The sequence below is a fragment of the Cucumis melo genome, chromosome 3 (assembly GCF_025177605.1).
Source record: "Cucumis melo cultivar AY chromosome 3, USDA_Cmelo_AY_1.0, whole genome shotgun sequence".
Lineage (NCBI taxonomy): Eukaryota > Viridiplantae > Streptophyta > Magnoliopsida > Cucurbitales > Cucurbitaceae > Cucumis > Cucumis melo.
Window position 1 is genome coordinate 2,630,708 of NC_066859.1, and position 22,386 is coordinate 2,653,093.

The following is a 22,386-nucleotide window of genomic DNA, read 5'->3' on the forward strand; positions in this document are numbered from 1 at the left end:
TCATGGAAACTTTTATGGCAATAGGTATTTTTGGTGGTTTCTTATCTCTTCATATTTTTTGTTCTTATAACTATAATGTTAAAAGAGAACTACTTGTTCTTTCTGTAAGGTAAAATTTTAAAAGAAATGTAGTCCATCTACGTTTATTAATTTCGTTCGATCATTACAATCTTATTTTTCATTGTATGTAATCGTTATGTGATTAGTAACTGTTATATGCTAAAATTCAGTACTTTTTTTAGCACAGCTAAGTTGGTTAAGATATATATTTTGGACCAAATTATAGATGTTCAAATTTTTATTAATAAAAAAAATGGAAAAACTTTTTAAGTTGGAGAAGTGATTATAAGCTTAAATTTTGAAACTAAAACAAATCAAAATGAAAAAAACAAATCAACCTATTTTTAACTAAACTAATACAAGTTATACACCTAAATACCTACTTTTTCTTTTTAAAATAAGAATTAGGTAAGGATCAAACCGATCAACTAGTCTTCCAAGAAAATACTAGAACTCGTGATTTAACCAAAAGCAGTAAACATGAAACAATATATGTTTATATATTTATATAAAATATTTGTTGGAAGAGTGTATAAAAAATCTTGAAAAAAAATCATTTTGATTGGAGTAAGACAAATGTAAACGATCGTGCAAAAAAGTAAACAATTTGTGTAGTACAAAAGAATTAAAAAAAATTGTGTACCAAATTTTAAAAAAAAAGGAATTAAAAAAATCGTGTATCAAATTTTAAAAAAAATCATTTAGGATCCCCAAATCTAAATGATCGTGTACAAAATTAAATGATAGAATTGAAAATAGCCATATCTAAACGATCGCATATATATTGATGACGTATTTTTGATATTTTACACAGTGCACCTCTAGACTTTTTTCATTTTTGGAATTGTTCTATATAATGTAAATATTTTGTCGTTTTTTTATATTTTTGAAAAGAATTCATTTAATAAAGTATTTTGTTATATTTTATAAATAATTTGATTAGTCTGATATATTTGATAGTGAATAAAAAGGAGGCCTATGTAAACCAACCAATAGCCAACCAATTGTCAATTAGTCAAATATGATTATATATTTACATTTTCTGCGAATACATAAAACAATTTCTAGAAGAAAAGGCACAATAATTAAAAATTAACACGTGTTGAAATCTGAAAATCCTAAAATTTCCATAAGATAAGAGCATGAAATAGAAAAGTAAGAAGATTTCGAGACAGAAATTACGAAAATATTGGGCAATATCCCACCATTTTTGGATGCTTCTTCAAAACGACAAATCATATATTTAATAATGGGCTGGGCAGTAGGCAGAGCCATATCCCTGGTACGACATGTCGTCCAGAATAACTCATACAATGATTGGAACAATTTTCCACAACAGTTGAAATACAAAGCCAACAATAGCGTATCCCCTCTTCAACCATCTTCTGCCAATTCAATCGGCGGCTTTCTTCTTAGCTTCAGCCGAAAAATTCGGTAATTATAGCTCGATTTCTGATAATCATTTTATGTTTCTGAACCGAAGTTTGTCAAGTTGATTGGATTTTGATTTGCACTAGTTTATCTTTGATTTATTGTTTCTTCTCCGTTTAGTACTTGTTTTCTTTAACCAATTTGTTTCTTTGTTTGATTGTGCTTCAATATTTTACTTTTGAACCATTGCTTCAATCCTCTTGTTTACTTGACTTTTTATGTTCATTCTAATTTTCGCTGCCAACGGTCGAACCGAATTCATCTGAGGTTTACTTTCCTATTTTCAGCTTCGTCTTAACAACTGTTCGGCTTAATTTTCTAAGAATTAGTGTTTTTCAAGGATTGTAAACGATGGGTTGCTTGTAATTCTTGCTTTGGGATCTAAAATCTTGCACCTGCTCGTTCTTGTTTCGTTTTTATTATTTAGTTTGTCCTGACTTGGAGGACCGTAGAATAGTGGTGTTAGTAGATTGGAAGGTTGAAAAACGTACACATATGGTCTATAATCTATGATTTTTTTGTTTGTAATAATTCATTGTAATTGTTGAGAAATAATGAGCTCTCTTACTGAAGCTTATAGTTTATACCCTTTGTTGGAACTCTGCAATTGTAATACCTACTTTACATTTGAGAATAATAGGCATAATGATGGTTTTGATTTTGAAAATTTTGGTGAAAGAGAAGCTTGAAATAACTGAAACTTAAGGAAATTGAAAATTCAGATCTAAGAAGCACCTTTTTGAATGAACAGAGCTTACATACATTTATTTGTAGAAGAATACGAATAAAAAAAAAAAACAAAAGAAAAGAAAAGAAAGGAAAGAAAGAAAGAAAGAAAGAAAGAAAGAAAGAAAAGTATAAAGAAATGTGTAGCTTCCTCGTACATGATTGAAGCCACTCTGTTTTGTACACCAATAACTCCAAACCACGTTACCCATAGCTTGTAGCAAATCTGTGGATACATACTTGTTTGAACACAACTTAACAAAGGCCTACATCTTTTGGTAAGTTTTATTGGGCAACGACTCACTTTAAACTCCCTTTTAATTGGATAAAGTGTACCATTTTAGCTTTAGCTCTGAAAACCCTATGAGTATAGTTTTGGAAACACATTTTAAAATGCGTTGGGCATTGGAAAAGTTCTAAATAATGCTATAAGTAGTTCGATTAGACTTTTATCCAAGGATTCAACTTGGTAAACTATCTTGTGAGTAATTGTTTGGAAGAATGGAAATTAGATGATATAGTTACATGAGTTTTCCTACTTTTGTATGGAGCTCAAGAAAATGTATGGGTGTTTAAGTGTTTTGGAGTTAGCTCAAGTGAAATAAAAAAGAAAGAAAAGAGAAAAGTTTCAAATTGTTAGCATGGAAGGAGCAAAGAAGGAAGTTGGACTTTGGAGTAAAAAAAAGAAAATAGTTTTTGGAGGAAAAGGGAAAAAAGTATTGAAAACTTTTCTTAGAAACAAGGACCTTGATCAATAGCAAAGGGCATAAGGGTCTTTAGATAAGAAGTTGGCCAGGATATTTGGGTTAGAAGTAGGAGTAGTAGGTGTGGAAAAAAGGAGGCAATTATCCAACGAGCCTACTTGAGTTGATTCTTGCCACCAATCTCCACAGAATGCATACCATTTTGTATTTTTGTTAAGATTCTAAACTTGAAACTCAAAAAAATCTCAACAAGGGCCAAAATAGAGACAGTACTTTGCAACAATATATTGATGTCAAAATAAAATATTCAACACCCAACCGTAACACAAATACAAGAAATAAAAGCAATAGGAGTTCAATAAAGACAATGCAGCTCCTTCGAGAAGTCTGGAAACTTCTCTCGAAGCCAACAACAGCTCTTAACCAAAATCAATACCTAAAAATATTCCCAATCCTAAAAAACATTCCCTATTTATACTCCATTCACCGTGACCCTCCTATTCTCTCCTTGGTACTGTGCATTCCCCTTTTTACCACTTCTTCTATATATGTGCGGAATCGGGGGTCTAACATATTCAAATCAATTTAGATGCATCTTTCATATGATATGATATAATTTTAAATTTTTTAACGACTTGAAATTGGGACATATATGTTTTTTTTGGCCAAAATGAACTTAAGCTCAATGTTAATTTCTCCCTAAAGGCTAGAGGTTCAATCCCCCAACCCTACAATTTTTGTAATAAAAAAAGCATATATGCTTTTTCATTAGTAGTTTTTGTGTATGTTGTGATTGTTGAATTTCTTATAGTGATTATTGATTAGTATGTTGGAAGACAAACTTGGTAGCAGAGTTGGAGTTTGAACATATGATGGTAGTGTCTATCTTCTTTTCAAGTTTGTTTTACCCGATTTATAAAGTTCTTGTTAGTGACTTGTTTTCCATAGTGTATTTATGGTAATAGATTATGTAGTTTCATTGGGATCTGTTGTTGGCATGCCATGCCCTAGGTTTGCTAGGGTAACCTGAGGCAAGGGGTGACAAGATGAAGCATCTCCTCAAGTGTTGATGAACGCGAGATATCACATTGCATGAGTTCATAACTTATGTCATTCGATGATATTCCTCATTTTATTCTGACTCGGGATCTTAATTTCTCTTTGTTTGAAGGTAGTAGAAATAGGGCTCCTGGAATTAGGTTCAGGTTGAATAGCAAATAAAATCTGTAGACCTTATTCAAAGTGAATAAAGGAGCACTTTTCGTTATATGGTGACTACTTGCAGCTGGATTGGTCTCTCATGTGGCCATTTTATCTTCTCTTCAACAAGATTCTCAAGCATGAGGAACCAAGAGAATTGGGTGGAGATGATTTGAGTTTTGTAGAAGTGTACCCATTTGAGAGTTTTCTAAATAAAATAAGATGTGATGCTTCAGTTCTGCCCCGCTCCCAGTTGATTGAAGTAAGCTTGTTTGATTTTTGTTTCTTGTATTCTAATATTTTAATTTTCACTGGCCCATTAGTCAATGTGATGATTCTTTCATAGACTAAAATGTCAAACTGTCACTGTGTGGCAGTATTTTTTTTCTACCAAATTTATATTGAGTTTTTTCCCCTTGCCAGGTACCACACATAAACCAGCTACAACAATGGGATTGTGGACTTGCTTGTGTTTTGATGGTTTTGAACCTTCTTGGGATTAATGATTGCGATATTCAATCCCTGGCAGATCTATGCGGTACAAGAAGGTGTTTTTTTTAATATGATGCTCTTTTTCATCACGAATATTTAGCATTCTTTACGGAGCTATTCTTACTTTCCAATATATATATATATATATATATACAACTTTCAAAATGAATTCACTCAAAATAAACAAAAGAGTAAGAATAGATATTGTGTACTTTCATGATGCCTCATTTATTTTCAAAGCCCTTTCACATGATGAATATGTCGAACAGAACAGTGCTTTCAGAAAAGGAAAAAATAAAAACGAAGCTTGTATCCACCACATTATTAGGAGGTTCAGCCACATCACGCTCATGTGAGAATTCAATATTAATTTATTAACGATCAAGTTTGCATGAGGCAATCGAGAAAATAGATGAATAATGTCGCAGATTATCTCTTATAGGATCAAAATCTGAATTGAGAAAGCCAATGAAAGTCGTCAATTTACTTGGGATTCTCATCAAGTTAGTATTTTGTAAATTCTAGCATTGAGAAATTCTTTAACATTAAAAGTTTCTAGTGGGATTCCTTAGGGGTTGTTTTAGACGCGGAGTTGGTTACTAGTTATAGTTAGTGGCTATTATAGTCTATTGGTTATAGTAGTATGTGTTTGAGGTGCTAGCTATTTTAGTATGAGCATTAAGCTATCACCATAACAAAGAGGGGGAGAGAAGATTGTAAGACCTCCTATTATTAATGTGTATAAGAGGAGGGGTAAGAAAGGAAAGTTACATGACAGCAAGGAGGAAAGAGAGAATGGAAATGAAATAGTGGATTAGTGGAGCAGCAAGTGGGCCCTACAGGATCATGTTGTTTGTCTTATTCGGCCAAATGTCTTATAAATAGCAAGGGGAGGGTAGCATTCTAGGTATGAGAGATTTATAAAGAATGTTTTGAGAAAGAATAGAGATTGGCGGCTGGGGAACCCTACCTTAGCCTAGGAGAATAGGTTGGTTGGTTCTTTACTGTTTTCCTTGTTTTATTTCCTAGTTATTTCTATCATATATCTTGTATCTACTGTTTTTTTGGCAATATAAATATATAAACACAGAGTGCTGCCTCTGTTTTTGCCCTTGAGTTAGTAAGAGAATATAAGAAAGAAGTGAGAATCCTCACAATTGGTATCAGAGCCTTGTCAAACTGGGAGTGATTACAAGACTGATGGCACAACGACAAATGGAAGAAAGGCTGGAGGGAACGGAAAAAGAGGTGTTGAGCCTCAAGGAAATGATGCTAGAGATGAAGAAGAGTATGGACCGATTGGCCGATGAGTTGAGGGACCAGTCTTATAAGAAAAAAGAAGAATCTGGTACATCCGACGGGTCCATTATGAAAATGAAAGGAAAAATGGAAGAGACAGATGTAACTGGAGAAATACATACCCACCAGATCGATCGAAGCAAATATAAGAAGCTGGAAATGCCCATGTTTCTGGGAGAAAATCCAGAATCCTGGGTTTACCGGGCAGAGCATTTTTTTGAGATCAACAACTTACCAGAAGCAGAAAAGGTCAAGGTGGCAGTGGTGAGCTTTGGACAAGATGAAGTGGACTGGTACAGGTGGAGCCACAATAGGAGAAAGGTGGAATCGTGGGAAGATCTGAAGACCAGAATGTTCGAATTCTTCAGGGATACTGGACAGAAAAGCTTGGGGGCTAGGCTAATACGCATTCAACAAGAAGGCTCCTACAGTGATTATGTTAAGAAGTTCGTAAACTACTCGGCACCTCTCCCACATATGGCTGAAAGCGTGCTCCGTGATGCCTTCTTAACTGGCTTAGAACCTGCGCTTCAAGCTGAAGTGATGAGTCGACACCCTCAAACACTAGAAGATTGTATGATGGCAGCCCAGTTGGTGAATGACCGTAACTTAGCACTCAAGTTGGCTCAAGCAGAGATGGGTATTATCGAGCCAAAAAGAAGCGAATCAGTTGGTAATAAGGTGCAATGGAACAACGAAAAAGGGATGTTGAGGAAAAATGAGTTCCAAATGAAGCAAATAACTATACCCCTCAAGGGAAGTTATCAAAAAGGAGAGCCCCCCGTTAAAAGACTGTCTGATGCCGAATTTAGAGCACGTTTAGACAAGGGTCTCTGTTTTAGGTGTAATGAGAAATATTCTCATGGACATCGATGCAAAATCAAAGAAAAAAGGGAGCTCATGCTTTTTATCTTGAATGAAGAAGAAAGCACCGAGGAAGGGGAAGGTTCAGAGGCACCAAACACAGAACCAGCAGAGATCAATCAGTTGGGAGAACCAGAAGAAACTATGATCGAATACCGGGCCATCACCAGTTTGACAACTAAAGGAACTATGAAGCTGAGAGGAATAGTCAAAGGAAAAGAGGTTATTGTATTGATTGATAGTGGGGCAACCCACAACTTCATTCATCATGAGCTGGTCAAGGAAAGGAAAATCCCCATCAATAGAAACACTCAGTTTGGGATTACTATTGGCGATGGCACAAGTTGTAAAGGAGAGGGCATTTGTAGCAAAGTAGAAATCCAGCTTGAAGGGCTAAGAGTAGTAACTGATCTGTTGGTTGTGGGATTGGGGACAATAGACGTGGTGCTGGGAATGCAATGGTTGGATACAACAGGCACCATGAAGATTCATTGGCCATCGTTGACAATGGTCTTTTGGAAGGAAGGGAATAAGGTGGTTTTAAAAGGAGACCCGACTTTGATAAGGGCAGAATGTTCACTCAAGACCTTAGAGAAAACATGGGAAGCGGAAGATCAAGGTTTTTTGCTTGATTGGCAAAGATATGAGATCGAAAATGAGGATGCTGATAGCAAAAACACGAGCCATACAGGAGATGAAGAGGGATTACCAATGATCCAGTTCTTACTCCATCAATACTCTGATGTGTTTAAAAGTCCGACCACTCTACCACCCAAGAGAAGCATTGATCACCGCATACTCACTCTACCGGGGCAGAAGCCAATCAATGTCCGACCTTATAAGTACGGCCATCAACAGAAAGAAGAGATAGAAAAGCTAGTCATTGAAATGCTGCAGACCGGAATCATTAGACCAAGTCACAGCCCTTTCTCAAGTCCAGTGCTGTTAGTCAAGAAAAAAGATGGGGGCTGGAGGTTTTGTGTCGATTACAGGAAGCTAAATAAGATTACAATAGCTGATAAGTTTCCCATTCCGGTTATTGAAGAACTCTTGGATGAGTTACATGGGGCCACGGTGTTTTCCAAATTAGATTTAAAGTCAGGTTACCATCAAATACGAATGAGAGAAGAAGATATCGAGAAGACTGCGTTTAGGACGCATGAATGCCATTACGAATTCGTGGTAATGCCATTTGGTTTAACCAACGCTCCTGCCACTTTTCAATCCTTAATGAATCAGGTATTTAAGCCTTTTCTCCGACGTTGTGTTTTGGTTTTCTTTGATGATATACTAGTCTATAGTTCGGACATAACAGAACACGAGCAACACTTGGGAATGGTGTTTGCAACACTAAGAGACAACCAGTTGTATGCTAATCGCAAGAAATGCGTTTTTGCTCACTCACAAATACATTACTTAGGCCATGTTATCTCCAAACATGGAGTGGAGGCAGATCAGGATAAAGTTAAAAGTATGCTACAGTGGCCGAAACCCAAAGATGTGACAGGTTTAAGGGGTTTTTTGGGGCTGACGGGCTACTATAGGCGTTTTGTCAAAGGTTATGGTGAGATTGCAGCACCACTGACTAAACTACTGCAGAAGAACGCTTTCAAATGGGATGAGAATGCCACCCTTGCATTTGAAAGTCTGAAATCTGCAATGTCTACCATACCAGTACTGGCTTTACCCGATTGGTCTCTACCCTTTATGATAGAAACTGATGCCTCAGGTAGTGGATTGGGAGCAGTATTATCCCAGAACAGCCATCCCATAGCATTCTTCAGTCAGAAATTGTCTACAAGGGCTCAAGCCAAGTCCATATACGAGAGAGAATTGATGGCTGTAGTATTATCCGTGCAAAAGTGGCGGCACTATCTTTTAGGAAGGAGATTCACCATTATGTCAGACCAAAAAGCTCTAAAGTTTTTATTGGAGCAGAGAGAGGTACAACCACAATTCCAAAAGTGGTTAACCAAGTTATTGGGATATGACTTTGAAATTTTGTACCAACCGGGACTTCAAAATAAGGCAGCAGATGCACTTTCAAGGATGGATCATTCAATAGAATTGAAGGCGTTGTCAACAACAGGGATTGTAGACATGGAAGTAGTTACAAAGGAAGTCGAGAAAGATGAAGAACTTCAACTCCTAATCCAACAGTTACAGAATAACCCAGCATTGGAGGGCAAATACTCTTTAACAAATGGCACGCTAATGTATAAAGGAAGGGTGGTGCTGTCCAAATCATCGTCAATTATACCCAGCCTTTTACACACCTTCCATGATTCGATTTTGGGGGGCCATTCAGGATTTTTGAGGACTTACAAGCGAATGAGTGGTGAGCTGTTTTGGAAAGGTATGAAAGAAGACATCAAGAAGTATGTGGAACAGTGTGAAATCTGCCAAAGAAATAAGAGTGAAGCAACCAAACCGGCAGGGGTTCTACAACCATTACCCATACCCGACCGCATATTGGAAGATTGGACTATGGACTTCATCGAAGGATTGCCTAAAGCAGGAGGTATGAACGTGATTATGGTGGTTGTCGACCGGCTGAGTAAATATGCTTACTTTGTCACCATGAAGCATCCGTTTTCAGCAAAGCAAGTTGCCATGGAATTCATTGATAAGATAATTCGAAGACACGGCATCCCTAAGTCAATTATATCAGATAGGGACAAAATATTTGTAAGCAACTTTTGGAAAGAACTATTTTATGCCATGAATACCATCCTTAAACGAAGCACTGCCTTTCATCCTCAAACGGATGGCCAAACAGAACGAGTCAATCAGTGTTTAGAAACCTACTTACGGTGCTTTTGTAATGAGCAACCAAACAAATGGCATCAGTTCATTCCATGGGCAGAGTTATGGTACAACACCACATTCCATTCGTCAACACGCACAACTCCTTTTCAGACTGTGTATGGTAGACCCCCACCACCCCTGATATCCTATGGAGATAAGAAGACACCTAATGATGAAGTTGAAGCATTGCTGAAGGAAAGAGATTTGGCTATTAGTGCGCTCAAGGAGAACCTCACGATCGCTCAAAACAGAATGAAGAAATTTGCGGACTCAAAGAGGAGAGAACTTAAGTTTAAAGTAGGAGATGAAGTCTATCTAAAGTTAAGACCCTACCGGCAGCGCTCCTTAGCAAGAAAAAGGGCAGAAAAGCTAGCTCCTAAATATTATGGCCCATATCGCATCACTGAAACCATAGGAGAAGTGGCATACCGACTTGATCTACCACCCGAAGCATCAATTCATAATGTTTTCCACATATCACAGCTCAAACTGAAACTAGGCAACCAACACAACGTCCAAATCCAACAACCACAGCTCACAGCAGAGTTCGAATTACAACTTTGGCCGGAGACAGTCTTAGGCATACGTTGGAGTCCTGAATTGGGAGCCAATGAATGGCTGGTGAAATGGAAAGGACTGCCAGACAGTGAAGCCACCTGGGAATCAGTTTACTCAATGAATCAACAGTTTCCTTCATTCCACCTTGAGGACAAGGTGATTTTGGAACCCCGGGGTATTGTAAGACCTCCTATTATTAATGTGTATAAGAGGAGGGGTAAGAAAGGAAAGTTACATGACAGCAAGGAGGAAAGAGAGAATGGAAATGAAATAGTGGATTAGTGGAGCAGCAAGTGGGCCCTACAGGATCATGTTGTTTGTCTTATTCGGCCAAATGTCTTATAAATAGCAAGGGGAGGATAGCATTCTAGGTATGAGAGATTTATAAAGAATGTTTTGAGAAAGAATAGAGATTGGCGGCTGGGGAACCCTACCTTAGCCTAGGAGAATAGGTTGGTTGGTTCTTTACTGTTTTCCTTGTTTTATTTCCTAGTTATTTCTATCATATATCTTGTATCTACTGTTTTTTTGGCAATATAAATATATAAACACAGAGTGCTGCCTCTGTTTTTGCCCTTGAGTTAGTAAGAGAATATAAGAAAGAAGTGAGAATCCTCACAAAGATATAGTAGAAAATAATAAAGACAGTAACAAAGAGGGATTTGAAATAGTATTACAGTAATTAATTGTAGGTTATAAATAGTTATAAACATCATCATTATATTTGAAGTCTCAAACAAAAAGGGGACTTTAATAGCTCAGCCCACCAACTTCAAGTTGGGGGCTCAAACGGCCCTTAGAGATGCGTTAAACATTTTTAAATTTTTTAGTTTTTATTAAGTCGTTGAGCTTGAATGTTTTGTTGTAATAGACCCTGGGAAAGATACCGAGTAGATGTAGCTTAGACTGTGGGGTTTCACTAAAGATAGGTAAATAATGAAGATACACGTTGAGGATAGAAATGTTTATTTCGTTCACAAAATTTTTACATGTTAGCATATTATGTTTATATTTGTTTTTTTTTTTAAGGATTTTAGTAGCATCAACGAGTGGAAAACCAGAAATGAAAATGTGTTGAAAGTTCTTTTTTTCTCCTTCAAATGCAAGTTTTAAATGGATTCTCCTTAATGGTCATGTTACTTGCCATTCCTCTCCTCGCGGGCCATAGTTGATATTTCAGCATACAACCCATAAACTAACTAACTGCTTTTCTCTCGAAATTCAGTTATCATAACGGTAGAACCACTAACTCAACCTCCTTGAGCTCTAGGTCTTCTCTTTCTCATATACATAAAGCAAACTGTGGCCTTTATCATGTCCGTACCCTATGTCCAAACCTTGTCTTCAAGGTGAAAAGTTGGGTGCTGACTGCAAATACCTCAAAAGGTTCTCATGAAGCATTATGCAGAGACTGATGATCCTTGAGGGTTGAAACAATTAAAATTAAGAATTGAAAAAAGAAAAAAAACTAACAGGGAAAGGTGAACTCCCCAAAATGTAAAAATCTTTGTGAAAAATTAAGTTCTTATGAGCATTAAGGGGGGCATGGAGTAAGTGCCAGTGTCAACTGAGTTCCAAGGTCAATTGTGATCGACACGAGTTGAAGACTTCTATGTGTGCATTTATTGTAAAGTTCAAGCCAGACAGTGTGGTGAATCAGCATACATGCTCATAAGAAAGAAGCTAACTTCTTATAGTACAAGCACCTTTATCTTCATGTTGTAATTTGGATCTGTTGATGGCCCTTCCCATGAATTTATGACTTTCTCTCATATGTTCACTTGATTATATTAATTCTTCAATCCATACGGGCTTCCCGCTGCCCTTGTGAAGTACGAGATTTTTGTCTTCTACTCACTAAGCCGGCCACCTCCATTTTTTGTAAGCAAGCCCATCAATGTACCTACTTGATTAACAAATCGTGACGATGGTAAGGGTTTTGTTTTTTAATCTTGCAGAACTTCCTATCAATCACCTTCCAGCCATTCCTTTTGAAATAAGAGATTTTGGTCTTCCATGCACTAAGCCAGCTATCTCCCTTTTAAACAATTCTGCCAGTGTACCGTCTTGGTGACCCAAATCTTAATACTGCAAGGGTTTGAAACTTGCTCAATTAAAACCTCACCAACGCTTCTCCTTCCAAATTATTTCTCTCCTTCTTGTTCGGCCAATCAATAAACTACTTGCATCTGTTTTAGTTAACTGTCTTTTTCACTTCAGATACCCTTCCACCTCCTTAACTATTCCTCAGTATAGGAAACGGAGAGCTTTATGGGGTTTTGCAGTATAAGTCAATGAGATTGCTAGTTGAAGGGTCTCTGGACTTTTATATTTCAGTTATTTTTTATTTTCCTTTCGATAATAAAAAGGGCACCTTTTCGGTATATAAAAGCGGAAGCTAATTGTTAGAAATAGTGGGCTTAGGCCTTGATGAAAGGCCATAGGTAGTTAAGATTTACTTTACCCAAATTTTTTTATTTTTTTAATTAGGCTCGTTTTGCCTATAAATATTCCCCCCTTTTGCACCTTTATCATTACAGAAAATAATAAGAAGAAAAATATTGTGGTTTTTCTCTCGATACTTGGGTTTCCACGTAAATTTGTGTGTTCTTTGTCTCTACTTTCAATATGATATCAGAGTAGGACATTGAACAAACCTTAGACAACACAACTAGCGATGGAAATCAAACAGAGAAGACAACTGCCGGTTTTAGCCCATCCTGTTCAGAAGCTGCTGACCGACCTGACTGTGCCACCCTTGTCTTCATCCGTGGCCTGTAGTGTCCCCAACGTGCCAATTCATGTGCTGCCACCTAATTCCGGCCGACCACCACTACTTCTGCAGTCAAATCTGTATGCCCTGCCACCCATTGACCTTAGTTATCATCCCGATGTTAGGAACCCTCAAATTCACTCAATATTTGAGGTTGGTGAATCTTTGACACATTTCAACCCTAATATGCAAGCTTCCTCTTTTTCTTCTGGAATATCCCAACAACAACTGAAAGGGCTTTGACAACAGATTGCAGCAATTGAGTCTACCCTAGGGACGACATCTGACACTCCTGTATCGATGTATTCCCAGAATCCGATAACCTCATTCCCTACTTTATCCTCTTCCTATGTGAGTGAGAATGCTAGTCCAACCACACTTAGAGCTATTGTTCAGTCAGGTATACCTCAGTCCTTTAGTCTCATTAATATTGATGGTAAGAATCTGGGACTCTGGTAACACAGATCATTTAATCAGTTCCTCTAAACACTTTGTGTCCTGCATTTCGTGTGCTGAGAATGAGAAGATAAGAATTGCTAATGGCTCCCATTGCCGAGAAATGGTAGATTTCTATTTTTTACGGGTTCACATTACACAATGTGTTGCATGTGCCACAAATTTGATATAATCTTCTGTCAATTAGCAAGAATACTTGTGAATTAAACTGAAAAGCAACATTCTTACATGATTATGTTTCTGCTAGGCCCCCTATCTTATTTACGTATAATAGGAGGAATAAAAAGAAACATGAAACCAATGAGGGGGAAACAGGTGGCAGGGAAGGTCGTGGCCATAAAACCAATACCGAGGAGACACGTGGGGGATGGGAAGAAAGCAAGGAGGATGGGGACCAGGAAGGGGGACCCACAGTTAGTTAGTAGTGGGTAATAAAAAGGGGACAGCAGGCACAGGGAAGGGCAGAAAAATGTTTTAGAGGAAAAGGGGGCAGTGGTAGCCATCTCCTGAGAGGGGAGGGTGCAGAACCAGGTTTTATCATTCCGTTTATGTCTATATAGTCTGCTGGTCGATGTGAATGTTATTTTAGAGAGTCTGAGTATTATTCTGTTTTGTGTTTTGTTATTCATCTTTGTTGCTCGTTAAGTTTTCCTTGTGATAGTCCCATATTGTGGGATTAAGTTTGTTCATTGTGTTTGTTGGGCTGTAATCAGTTTTTGAAAGGAAATATATCAATCGAAAGTTGAAGAGTCTTAACAGTTTCTTTTTAAGACCATAGCTTGGAGAGGATGATTGACACTATCCGGCACAATAAGGGTCTTTACTTGCTTGATGATGATGCCTCCTCTAGTACTATTTCTAGGACGAGTCTTTTATCTTCCTACTTTACTACTTTTGAAAAGGATCTTATATTGTGGCATTTCCATTTAGGCCATCCCAACTTTAAATATATGAAATACCTATTTCCTCATCTCTTTTTCAAAGTTGATGTTTCTTCCTTATCTTGTGATGTGTGCATACAAGCTAAATATCACCAAGTCTCGTTTCCCTCACAACCTTGTAAGCCAACAAGATCTTTTACTCTTGTCCATAGTGATGTTTGGAGACCATCGAAGGACACTACCTCCTCTGGGAAACGATGGTTTGTGACCTTTACTGATGACCATACTCGTCTTACTTGGGTTTTCCTGATCTCCGAAAAATTCAAAGTTACCTCCATATTTTGGGACTTCCATCACACCATAGAAACGCAATTCGATTCAAAGATTGCAATCCTGCAGAGTGATAATGGTCGCGAGTTTCAAAATCACTCTCTTAACGAATTCTTATCCTCCAAAGACATTGTCTACCAAAGTTCTTGTGCCTGCGCCCCCAACAAAATGGGGTAGCCGAGCGCAAAAACTATCACCTTTTGGAAGTCGCTCGTTCTCTTATGTTGTGTACTTCCCTTCCTTCCTATCTTTGGGGCAATGCTGTTCTAACTGCAACTTATCTTATCAACCGAATGTCTTCTCGTGTCCTATATCTCCAGACCTCTTTAGAGTGTCTTAAAGAGTCATATCCTTCTACCCGTCTCATTTTTTATGTTCCTCTTCAGGTATTCGGGTGCACCACCTATTTTCATAACCATGGGCCTAACCCATCTAAGTTTACCCCTTAGGCTTAGGCATGTGTTTTTGTTGGTTACCATATGCATCAACAAGGCTATAAATGCTTTCATCCATCTTCTCTCAAGTAATTTGTTTCAATGGATGTTACCTTTCTTCAGAATCATCCTTTCTTTCCCGTTAGCCTTCTTCAGGGGGAGAGTGAGAGTGAAGAGTCTAATTCTAACTGGGTGATATCCTTAGCGTCTACTTGTCTTACTCTCGTTACCATACCTAGCCCAGATCCTCACTACACAGTCCTCACTATACAGTCCTACCTACGAACCAAGTTCTTTGGAAAACCTACTATAGGAGGAATCTTAGAAAGTAAGTTGGGTCACTTGCTAATCAGTTGGCTCTGGTACAAGATTTTGAACCTTTGCGAGATCAAGGTATGACTAATTCTATTGACTCACATATTGACAGTAAAATGAGTGAAAGTGACAGGTCCGAAATAGCTATTCCTGAAAATATAGGTGAATAGGGTAGTGTTGATACTAATGTCATCTTAGATGGAAAGGGCAGTAATGTTGAAAATAAGGGCAGTGCAAGAGTTACTAAAAGTAAAATTAGAGAGGATTGTTCAGAAAATATCAATAAGTATGATCCGTCTCTTGATCTGCTTATTGCAGTAAGGGTACCAGGTATTGCACTATGCACTCTCTTGCTAACTATGTTTCTTATGAAAACCTATCTCCTTAGTTCAGAGCCTTTACAACAAGTCTTAACTCTACCGTGATACCAAAAAATATCCACATTGCGTAAAATGTTCTGAGTGGAAAAATGTTGTCATGGAAGAGACAAGGGTCCTTGAGAAGAACAAGACTTGGGAGATCTACACGATACCTAAGGGACATAAAACTTTAGGATGCAAATGGGTGTTCACTCTCAAATACAAGGCAGATGGAACCCTTGATAGACACAAGGCGAGGTTAGTTGCAAAAGAGTTTACTCAAACCTATGGTGTTGATTATTCAGAAACTTTTTCCTCAGTTGCCAAACTAAATACTATTAGAGTCCTGCTATCTGTTGCTGTGAACATAGATTGGTCTCTTTATTAGCTGGATGTTAAGAATGCATTCCTAAATAGGGACCTAGAGGAGGAAGTCTACATGAGCCCTCCCCCAAGGTTTGAAACTTAGTTCGGTCATCTAGAGTGTAATCTTCAAAAATCTTTATATGGTCTGAAACAATCGTCTAGAGTAGGGGTGTAATCAGGTTGGGTTGGGAGACATTCTCAACCCAACCCATATTTTCGGGTTGGTTGGGTTGGCAACCCAAATAACCCGAATTTAGTTTTCAACCCAACCCAACCCATAAAATATGGGTTGGGTTGGGTTGGGTTGTCGGGTTGTTTTTTTTTTTTTTTTCATTTCTAATTTTACTTTTTGTAAGGTTTTAATATTGTTTTTTTTTAAAAAAATTCAAAATCATTATACATTCAAATATCAAACATACATAAATTCAAAGTTTCAAGAGTTAAAACATACATAAATTCAAAATTCTTAAACATACATAAATCTAAACATTTGTTCTAAATTCAAAGTTCTTAAACATACATAAATCCAAACATACCCATAAATGTTCATGAAATACAACTTTAATAATAATCAGAAAGTTCTTAAACATTAGTTGAGAAGCTAAATATAAATTTCTAAAGATCCAATAAGCATCCCAAGCATTTAAATTTGTAGGGTGAGAGACGAACAAAGAGGCCGAGAGACGAGGAAGAGAGGTGCATCGCGTGTTTTCTTTTTTAGTCTAGGGTTTCTAACTTTCTTTTAACTTTATATTTTATTAAAAAAATATAATATTAATATATACATATACATATATATATATTAATTCGGGTTGGGTTGGGTTGAACCGAATTTTCAATCCTCCAACCCGAGACCCGACCCAACCCAACCTGAAAAATTTAAAATTTTCAACCCAACCCAACTCACATAATATGGGTTGGGTAGTCCGGGTTATTCGGGTTGTCGGGTTAATCTTACACCCCTAGTCTAGAGCATGGTTAGGTAGATTTACTACCTTTGTCAAGTCCCTAGGGTACAGCCAGAGGCACTCTAACCATACTTTGTTTACAAAGGTCTCCAAGGCTAAGAAGGTTGCAGTATTGATTGTTTATGTTGATGACATCATTCTATCTGGAGACGACTACACTGAAATCATCCAATTGAAAAAGAGGATGGGTGATGAGTTTAAAATCAAAGAGTTGGGGAAATTTGAAATATTTCCTTGGAATGGAGGTAGCCAGATCTCAGAGGAAGTATACCCTTGATTTGTTGAATGAGACAAGTATGTTGGGGTGTCGTCCTACTGATACTCCCATTGAACTCAATTGTAAATTGGGAAATTTAGAGGATAAAGTTCCAGTTGATAAAGAACAATATCAGTGCCTTGTGGGTAAGTTGGTTTACTTGTCCCATACTCGACTAGATATTTTCTTTGCTGCGAGTGCTGTGAGCCAGTTCATGCAAGCTCCCTATAAGGAACACATAGGAGTTGTAAACAAAATACTGAGATACTTAAAAATGACTCATGATAAAAGGATTGATGTTCGAAAAGACTGACATGACAACTATTGAGGCTTATATTGATTTAAACTGGGTAGGGACTACTGTTGACAAGAAATCTATTTTCGGTTATTGTACCTTTGTACGAGTAAGAAAGGGATTGTGGCCAGAAGCAGTACTGAGACTGAGTATAGAGCTATAAGTTTGGGAATATGTGAGGAAAATTGGCTCCAGAAAGTTTTGTCTGGTCTTCATCAGAATTGTGAGATACCAATGAAGTTATTTTGTGATAACAAGGCATCCATTAGCATCACTAACAATCCAATTCAACATGATAGAACTAAACATGTTGACATTGATCGACACTTCATCAAAGAAAGGATGGACATTGTTAACATATGCATTCCGTACATTCCTCAAGCCAATAGGTTGCTGACGTCGTCACTAAGGAACTTCTCAGACAGAACTTTGACTTTTGTGTTAGCAAGTTGAGTCTCATTGATATCTACGTCCCAACTCGAGGGGGAGTGTTAGAAATAGTGGGCTTGGGCCTTGATGAAAGCTCATGGGTAGATTTACTTTACCCTATTTTTTTATTCTTTTAATTAGGCTCGTTTTGCCTACAAATATTCCCCCCATACCTTTACCATTATCAGAAAATAATAAGAAGAAAAATATTATGGTTTTTCTCCTGGTACTCGGGTTTCCACGTAAATTTGTGTATTCTTTGTCTCTACTTTCAATACTGATAATTGCTGGTTGTAACTTTTTCTGGGCAGCATATGGACTGTTGATCTGGCATATTTGTTGCAGAGATTTTCAGTTAGTTTCTCCTACTTCACAGTGACCTTTGGTGCGGACCCTAATTATTCAGTTGAATCATTTTACAAGGTGATTTTATTTAGTTTATTTTTATTTTTCTTTTCTCTGTTGGTTTCGAGCACAAATTATTTGACTGGCTGTTCCATTTACCCCTGTTCCTGTCCATAAGATTGTTGCTTGGTCATTTATGTAAAAGGCTATGGAAGTCGCACAAGGTTTCAATTAAAAGGCATTTCTTATGAACAAGCCTCATATTTTAATTGGGTGAATGTTAAAAAATTTTAAATTACATTTTGTTAGGCAACCATGTTTTGGCACAGCCGTCTCTCTTTCCTGCTGCAGTGCTTCTAAACACAGTTTTCTGCAGGATGAACTAGCAAATGATCTTGTTCGAGTTGATAGGCTATTTCAAAAGGCACTGGAAGCTGGAATAAAAATTGAGGTATAGTCAATGACCACATATAAGTATTTCTTGCTGGAAGATTAATACGTATCTATGTCATTTTTATATTGTTGTGAAAATATGTGTTTATTTGTTGTATGCTGTATTCATTTCATGTTAATTCAATATTATTATACATTTTTGGGTCTAGAGATTTGAAATTAATTTCTCTTTGGTCCTTGGGGTTTCAAATGTGGCATGTTTAGTTTGGTATAGTCTGAATTGATTTTTGGTTGGGCCTTGGTTTCTCATTTGAGAAAGATATGGATTGTCACTTAGGAATGTGTTATGGTGCCTTTCAAAGCTCCAGCAGAGGGAAATAAATAATCTATTTATTTCTAAGAATTGCTCATTCTTTTTCTAGTTGACTTGTCGCTGCTCATTTGAAGAATAAGACATGGATTATTTACTGTGGCGTTAGTTGTGTTCAAAATTTATGGTTGAGAAGGTGATTGAATCTTTGGTTATTTTTCTGTGTTACTCTCCAAGCAGATGTCTACAATGTTAGACTGTCATTTACCAAACTACAATATTTTTTTCCATATTTTTGTCCTTAGCATTTGTACATAATTTCTCTTTGATCCTTGAATTTTCAAAATGAACGTTTTTTGTTCTTGAAATTTGACTTTAATTTCTATTGTGTCCTTGAGGCTTCAAAATTGACACATTTGGTTCTTGATATTTTTATTTGATTTCTAACTGGTCCCCTATTACAATTGGTTTAGTTTTTAATTGTCCTGAGTGGATTTGACTATTGTTTATCCAACTCAATTAGAAGTACACATCGGCATTCAGCAAACTGGCTGTCTTGTCAGCATATATTGATTGTCATATCATCCTTTGTTTTAGGTTAATTAACAATCAACTCAACTCAATGACTAATTCGTCACCAATGTTAAAGTTTAGGACCAATTAAAGCTTATGGAACCAATTCAGTCTCCCTTTTTTATGGATGGCTTCTTTGTTGGAAAATAACTTCTCTTGCCTAAAAAAATCTTAAGGGGCAAGTTAGATTTTAAACTCAAACATCAAGACCCATTTGTGTCATTTCTTAAACCTTTAAGGAATAGATAGAAGCTAAATTCAAATCTCAAGGCCAAAATGGTTAGTGTTGAATACTTAGGGAAAAAGAAGAAACAAGTTAAAATCGAATAATGTAGTTTACTTATAAATCTAACAGAAGCTTATAAGTTAGAGAAAAATAAATTATAGAACAAAATGGAAGATTTTCGTTGAAGTTCTTGACCACAAGAAAGATGCAAAAGAAATCCCACATCACAAGGGAAAATAGGGAAAATGGCGAATGATACTTTTAAAGAGATGGTTATCTCTGATTCTCGGTCATTTGGTATCTCTACTTTATAAATCAAAATTGTGAACATAGCATATATGCATGTTTTTATTCTCTTAAATTTTAGTAGAAAAATTTGGGACACTAATTCGAGGAATACTTTCAAAATTCTAATACACAATGTACATTTTTGTCATTTTATCTAATCTCAAATAGGAAGCTAATGGTCTTTTGATATTAAGTTAATGATCCTTGAATATACAGTGCAGATCTCTCAGCAAAGAAGATATTTCTCTCTTAATGTTATCTGGGATATATGTTGCTATTGTGTTAGTTGATCAACATAGATTGAGGTATAGTGCATTTATAATGTTCAAAATTCCCCACTGTTTTTTCGTGATGTAACTACTTATAATTCAAATACGATCCTCACCTTTCACCACCGATTGCCTCTTCTTAGTTTTAGTTCTAAAATTCAGTTGCCACAATTTTCATATAACTAGTTCCTTTCGGATATGTGTCACAGTGGGTCTTGGCTGGAGGACATACTCGTGTCAGGTATCTGTGATAGCGACTCCAGCTATACTGGTTAGTAAGGCCACATTCTCACTTGATCAACTGCTTACGAATGCTTGTGATGTATTACTCTCTCTGGACCTGATATATTAGTTCGAATTATTTAGTCATTGCCAATGAACGTGTTCTTCAGGTCACTATATTGTGGTTTGTGGCTATGATGCTGTTGCGGATGAATTTGAAATCAGAGATCCTGCAAGCACTAGGTTCTATCATTCGCTTAGTTTATAATAAATCTCTTCATTTTATTAAAGTAATCTCTGGCATTTTTTATTCTAAAGTTAAATAAGATGAGTAGTTACATCTCTGGTACATTACCAGTACCGTCAATATGTTTTAATTATCTAAAATCTTAATAATTGAATAATACATAGGTTGGTCCACGGCAATCATGCAAGGAAATTTTACCGATGTTAGCTAACCTCAATGCTTCCTAGATATGTGCTCTTTATATTAACTGAGGTTATCGTCAAGATGAGAATTGCGTATTGATAGCAATAAAGTTCTCAATAATTTATAGCCTGCCTATCATAATTAAAACTACTATCTTTGACAAGATATTGTGTTTTTAAGACAACTCATATAGATTTCTTTTGTATTGGCAGTCTGTTCATGATTATTACGATTGTTTATTTAATAGCATGATTATTACGAATTAGGCTGCCCTCTTTAGTGGTTTCAATATGTCCCTAAAAAGGAGATTGTATTCTTAAGACTTCAATCTGATTTATGGGTATTGATAATTGACTTTAGATAGTTATAAAAAGTTAAGACACTAATACAACAAAGTTTTGCAGAAAGCACGTGAGGATCTCTTCAAAATGTCTAGATGATGCACGCAGATGCTTCGGTACTGATGAGGATATCTTATTGGTACTTTTTTAACCAACTTCATCTTGTTATCTGTTCTCTGGCAATTTGAAAATCGAAAATAACAGACTCAGTTCTATCTTTTGTCTAGTCTATTTTGTCTTGACTTTGACATTTTTGGGACGATGCTCAACTCATTGTGATTTCTCTTTCATATCATCAATGGTGTAAACGTGACCAGATAAATTGACTGAACTTTGAAAATGAAATTTGAAGAACCTGTTCACAAAGGAGTAGGGCGACCCAAAACAACTATATTTTATAATACCAGTTTGATAACTTAGTGAACCCCAATTTAAACTGAAAAAAAACATAGTTTTTAAAAACTTATTTTGGTTTTTTTAATTTTGATTGTGAATTAATATGAAAACCATTATAAAGAAATTGTAAGAAAACAAATGCAATTTTTGAAAGTCAAAAGTAGTTATCAGAAAAGAGTCTAAAGCTGTTCATGAACTATTATATTTTCTTTTGGATTTGATTGTGTGTATAGGTATCTTTGGAGAAGAGCGGAAAGCAAATGACAGAATCACCTCATCTTTCTCCGAACGTCAACATCAACTGCTGAGTATACATATATATACTATATACGTTTGATTAAAATGTGATTAATACCTAGGAGAGTATTGAAAATCTGTATTATGTTCTTCACTGTATAGTTCATTGATTTCTTTTCTTCCATTTTATTTATAGTGAATATATATCCATATTTGTATCAACATCAACTGCTGGGTGTATTGATTGTAAAAATGGCATCATATTTTTACTCATAATCTAATCGTCTTCAGGGTGTGTTTGACAACATGCTGCTATTCACTTCATGTTATAAGGTATAAGTTATGTCCCTCG

At 36.4% G+C, this 22,386-nt stretch overlaps 1 protein-coding gene across 7 annotated transcripts; it reads left to right on the forward strand.

The window, feature by feature from the left end:
* Window positions 1-1,328: 1,328 nt before the first annotated feature.
* On the forward strand, window positions 1,329-22,339 carry LOC103485540 (guanylyl cyclase 1). 7 transcript variants are annotated; one of them, XM_017043944.2, is made up of 11 exons: window positions 1,332-1,494; window positions 3,933-3,996; window positions 4,093-4,383; window positions 4,545-4,669; window positions 18,316-18,427; window positions 18,726-18,800; window positions 20,356-20,444; window positions 20,618-20,679; window positions 20,801-20,873; window positions 21,465-21,540; window positions 22,031-22,339. In XM_017043944.2, the coding sequence occupies exons 3-11, from the start codon at window positions 4,222-4,224 to the stop codon at window positions 22,103-22,105; spliced, it is 849 nt and encodes a 282-aa protein (XP_016899433.2). In that variant the 5' UTR covers window positions 1,332-1,494; window positions 3,933-3,996; window positions 4,093-4,221; the 3' UTR covers window positions 22,106-22,339. The 7 variants fall into 7 exon arrangements, with proteins under 7 accessions (XP_008441416.2, XP_016899433.2, XP_008441418.2 ...); XM_008443196.2 differs by having other exon boundaries at window positions 4,097-4,383; XM_051081929.1 differs by having other exon boundaries at window positions 1,334-1,494; window positions 3,870-3,996; window positions 4,097-4,383.
* Window positions 22,340-22,386: the final 47 nt, after the last annotated feature.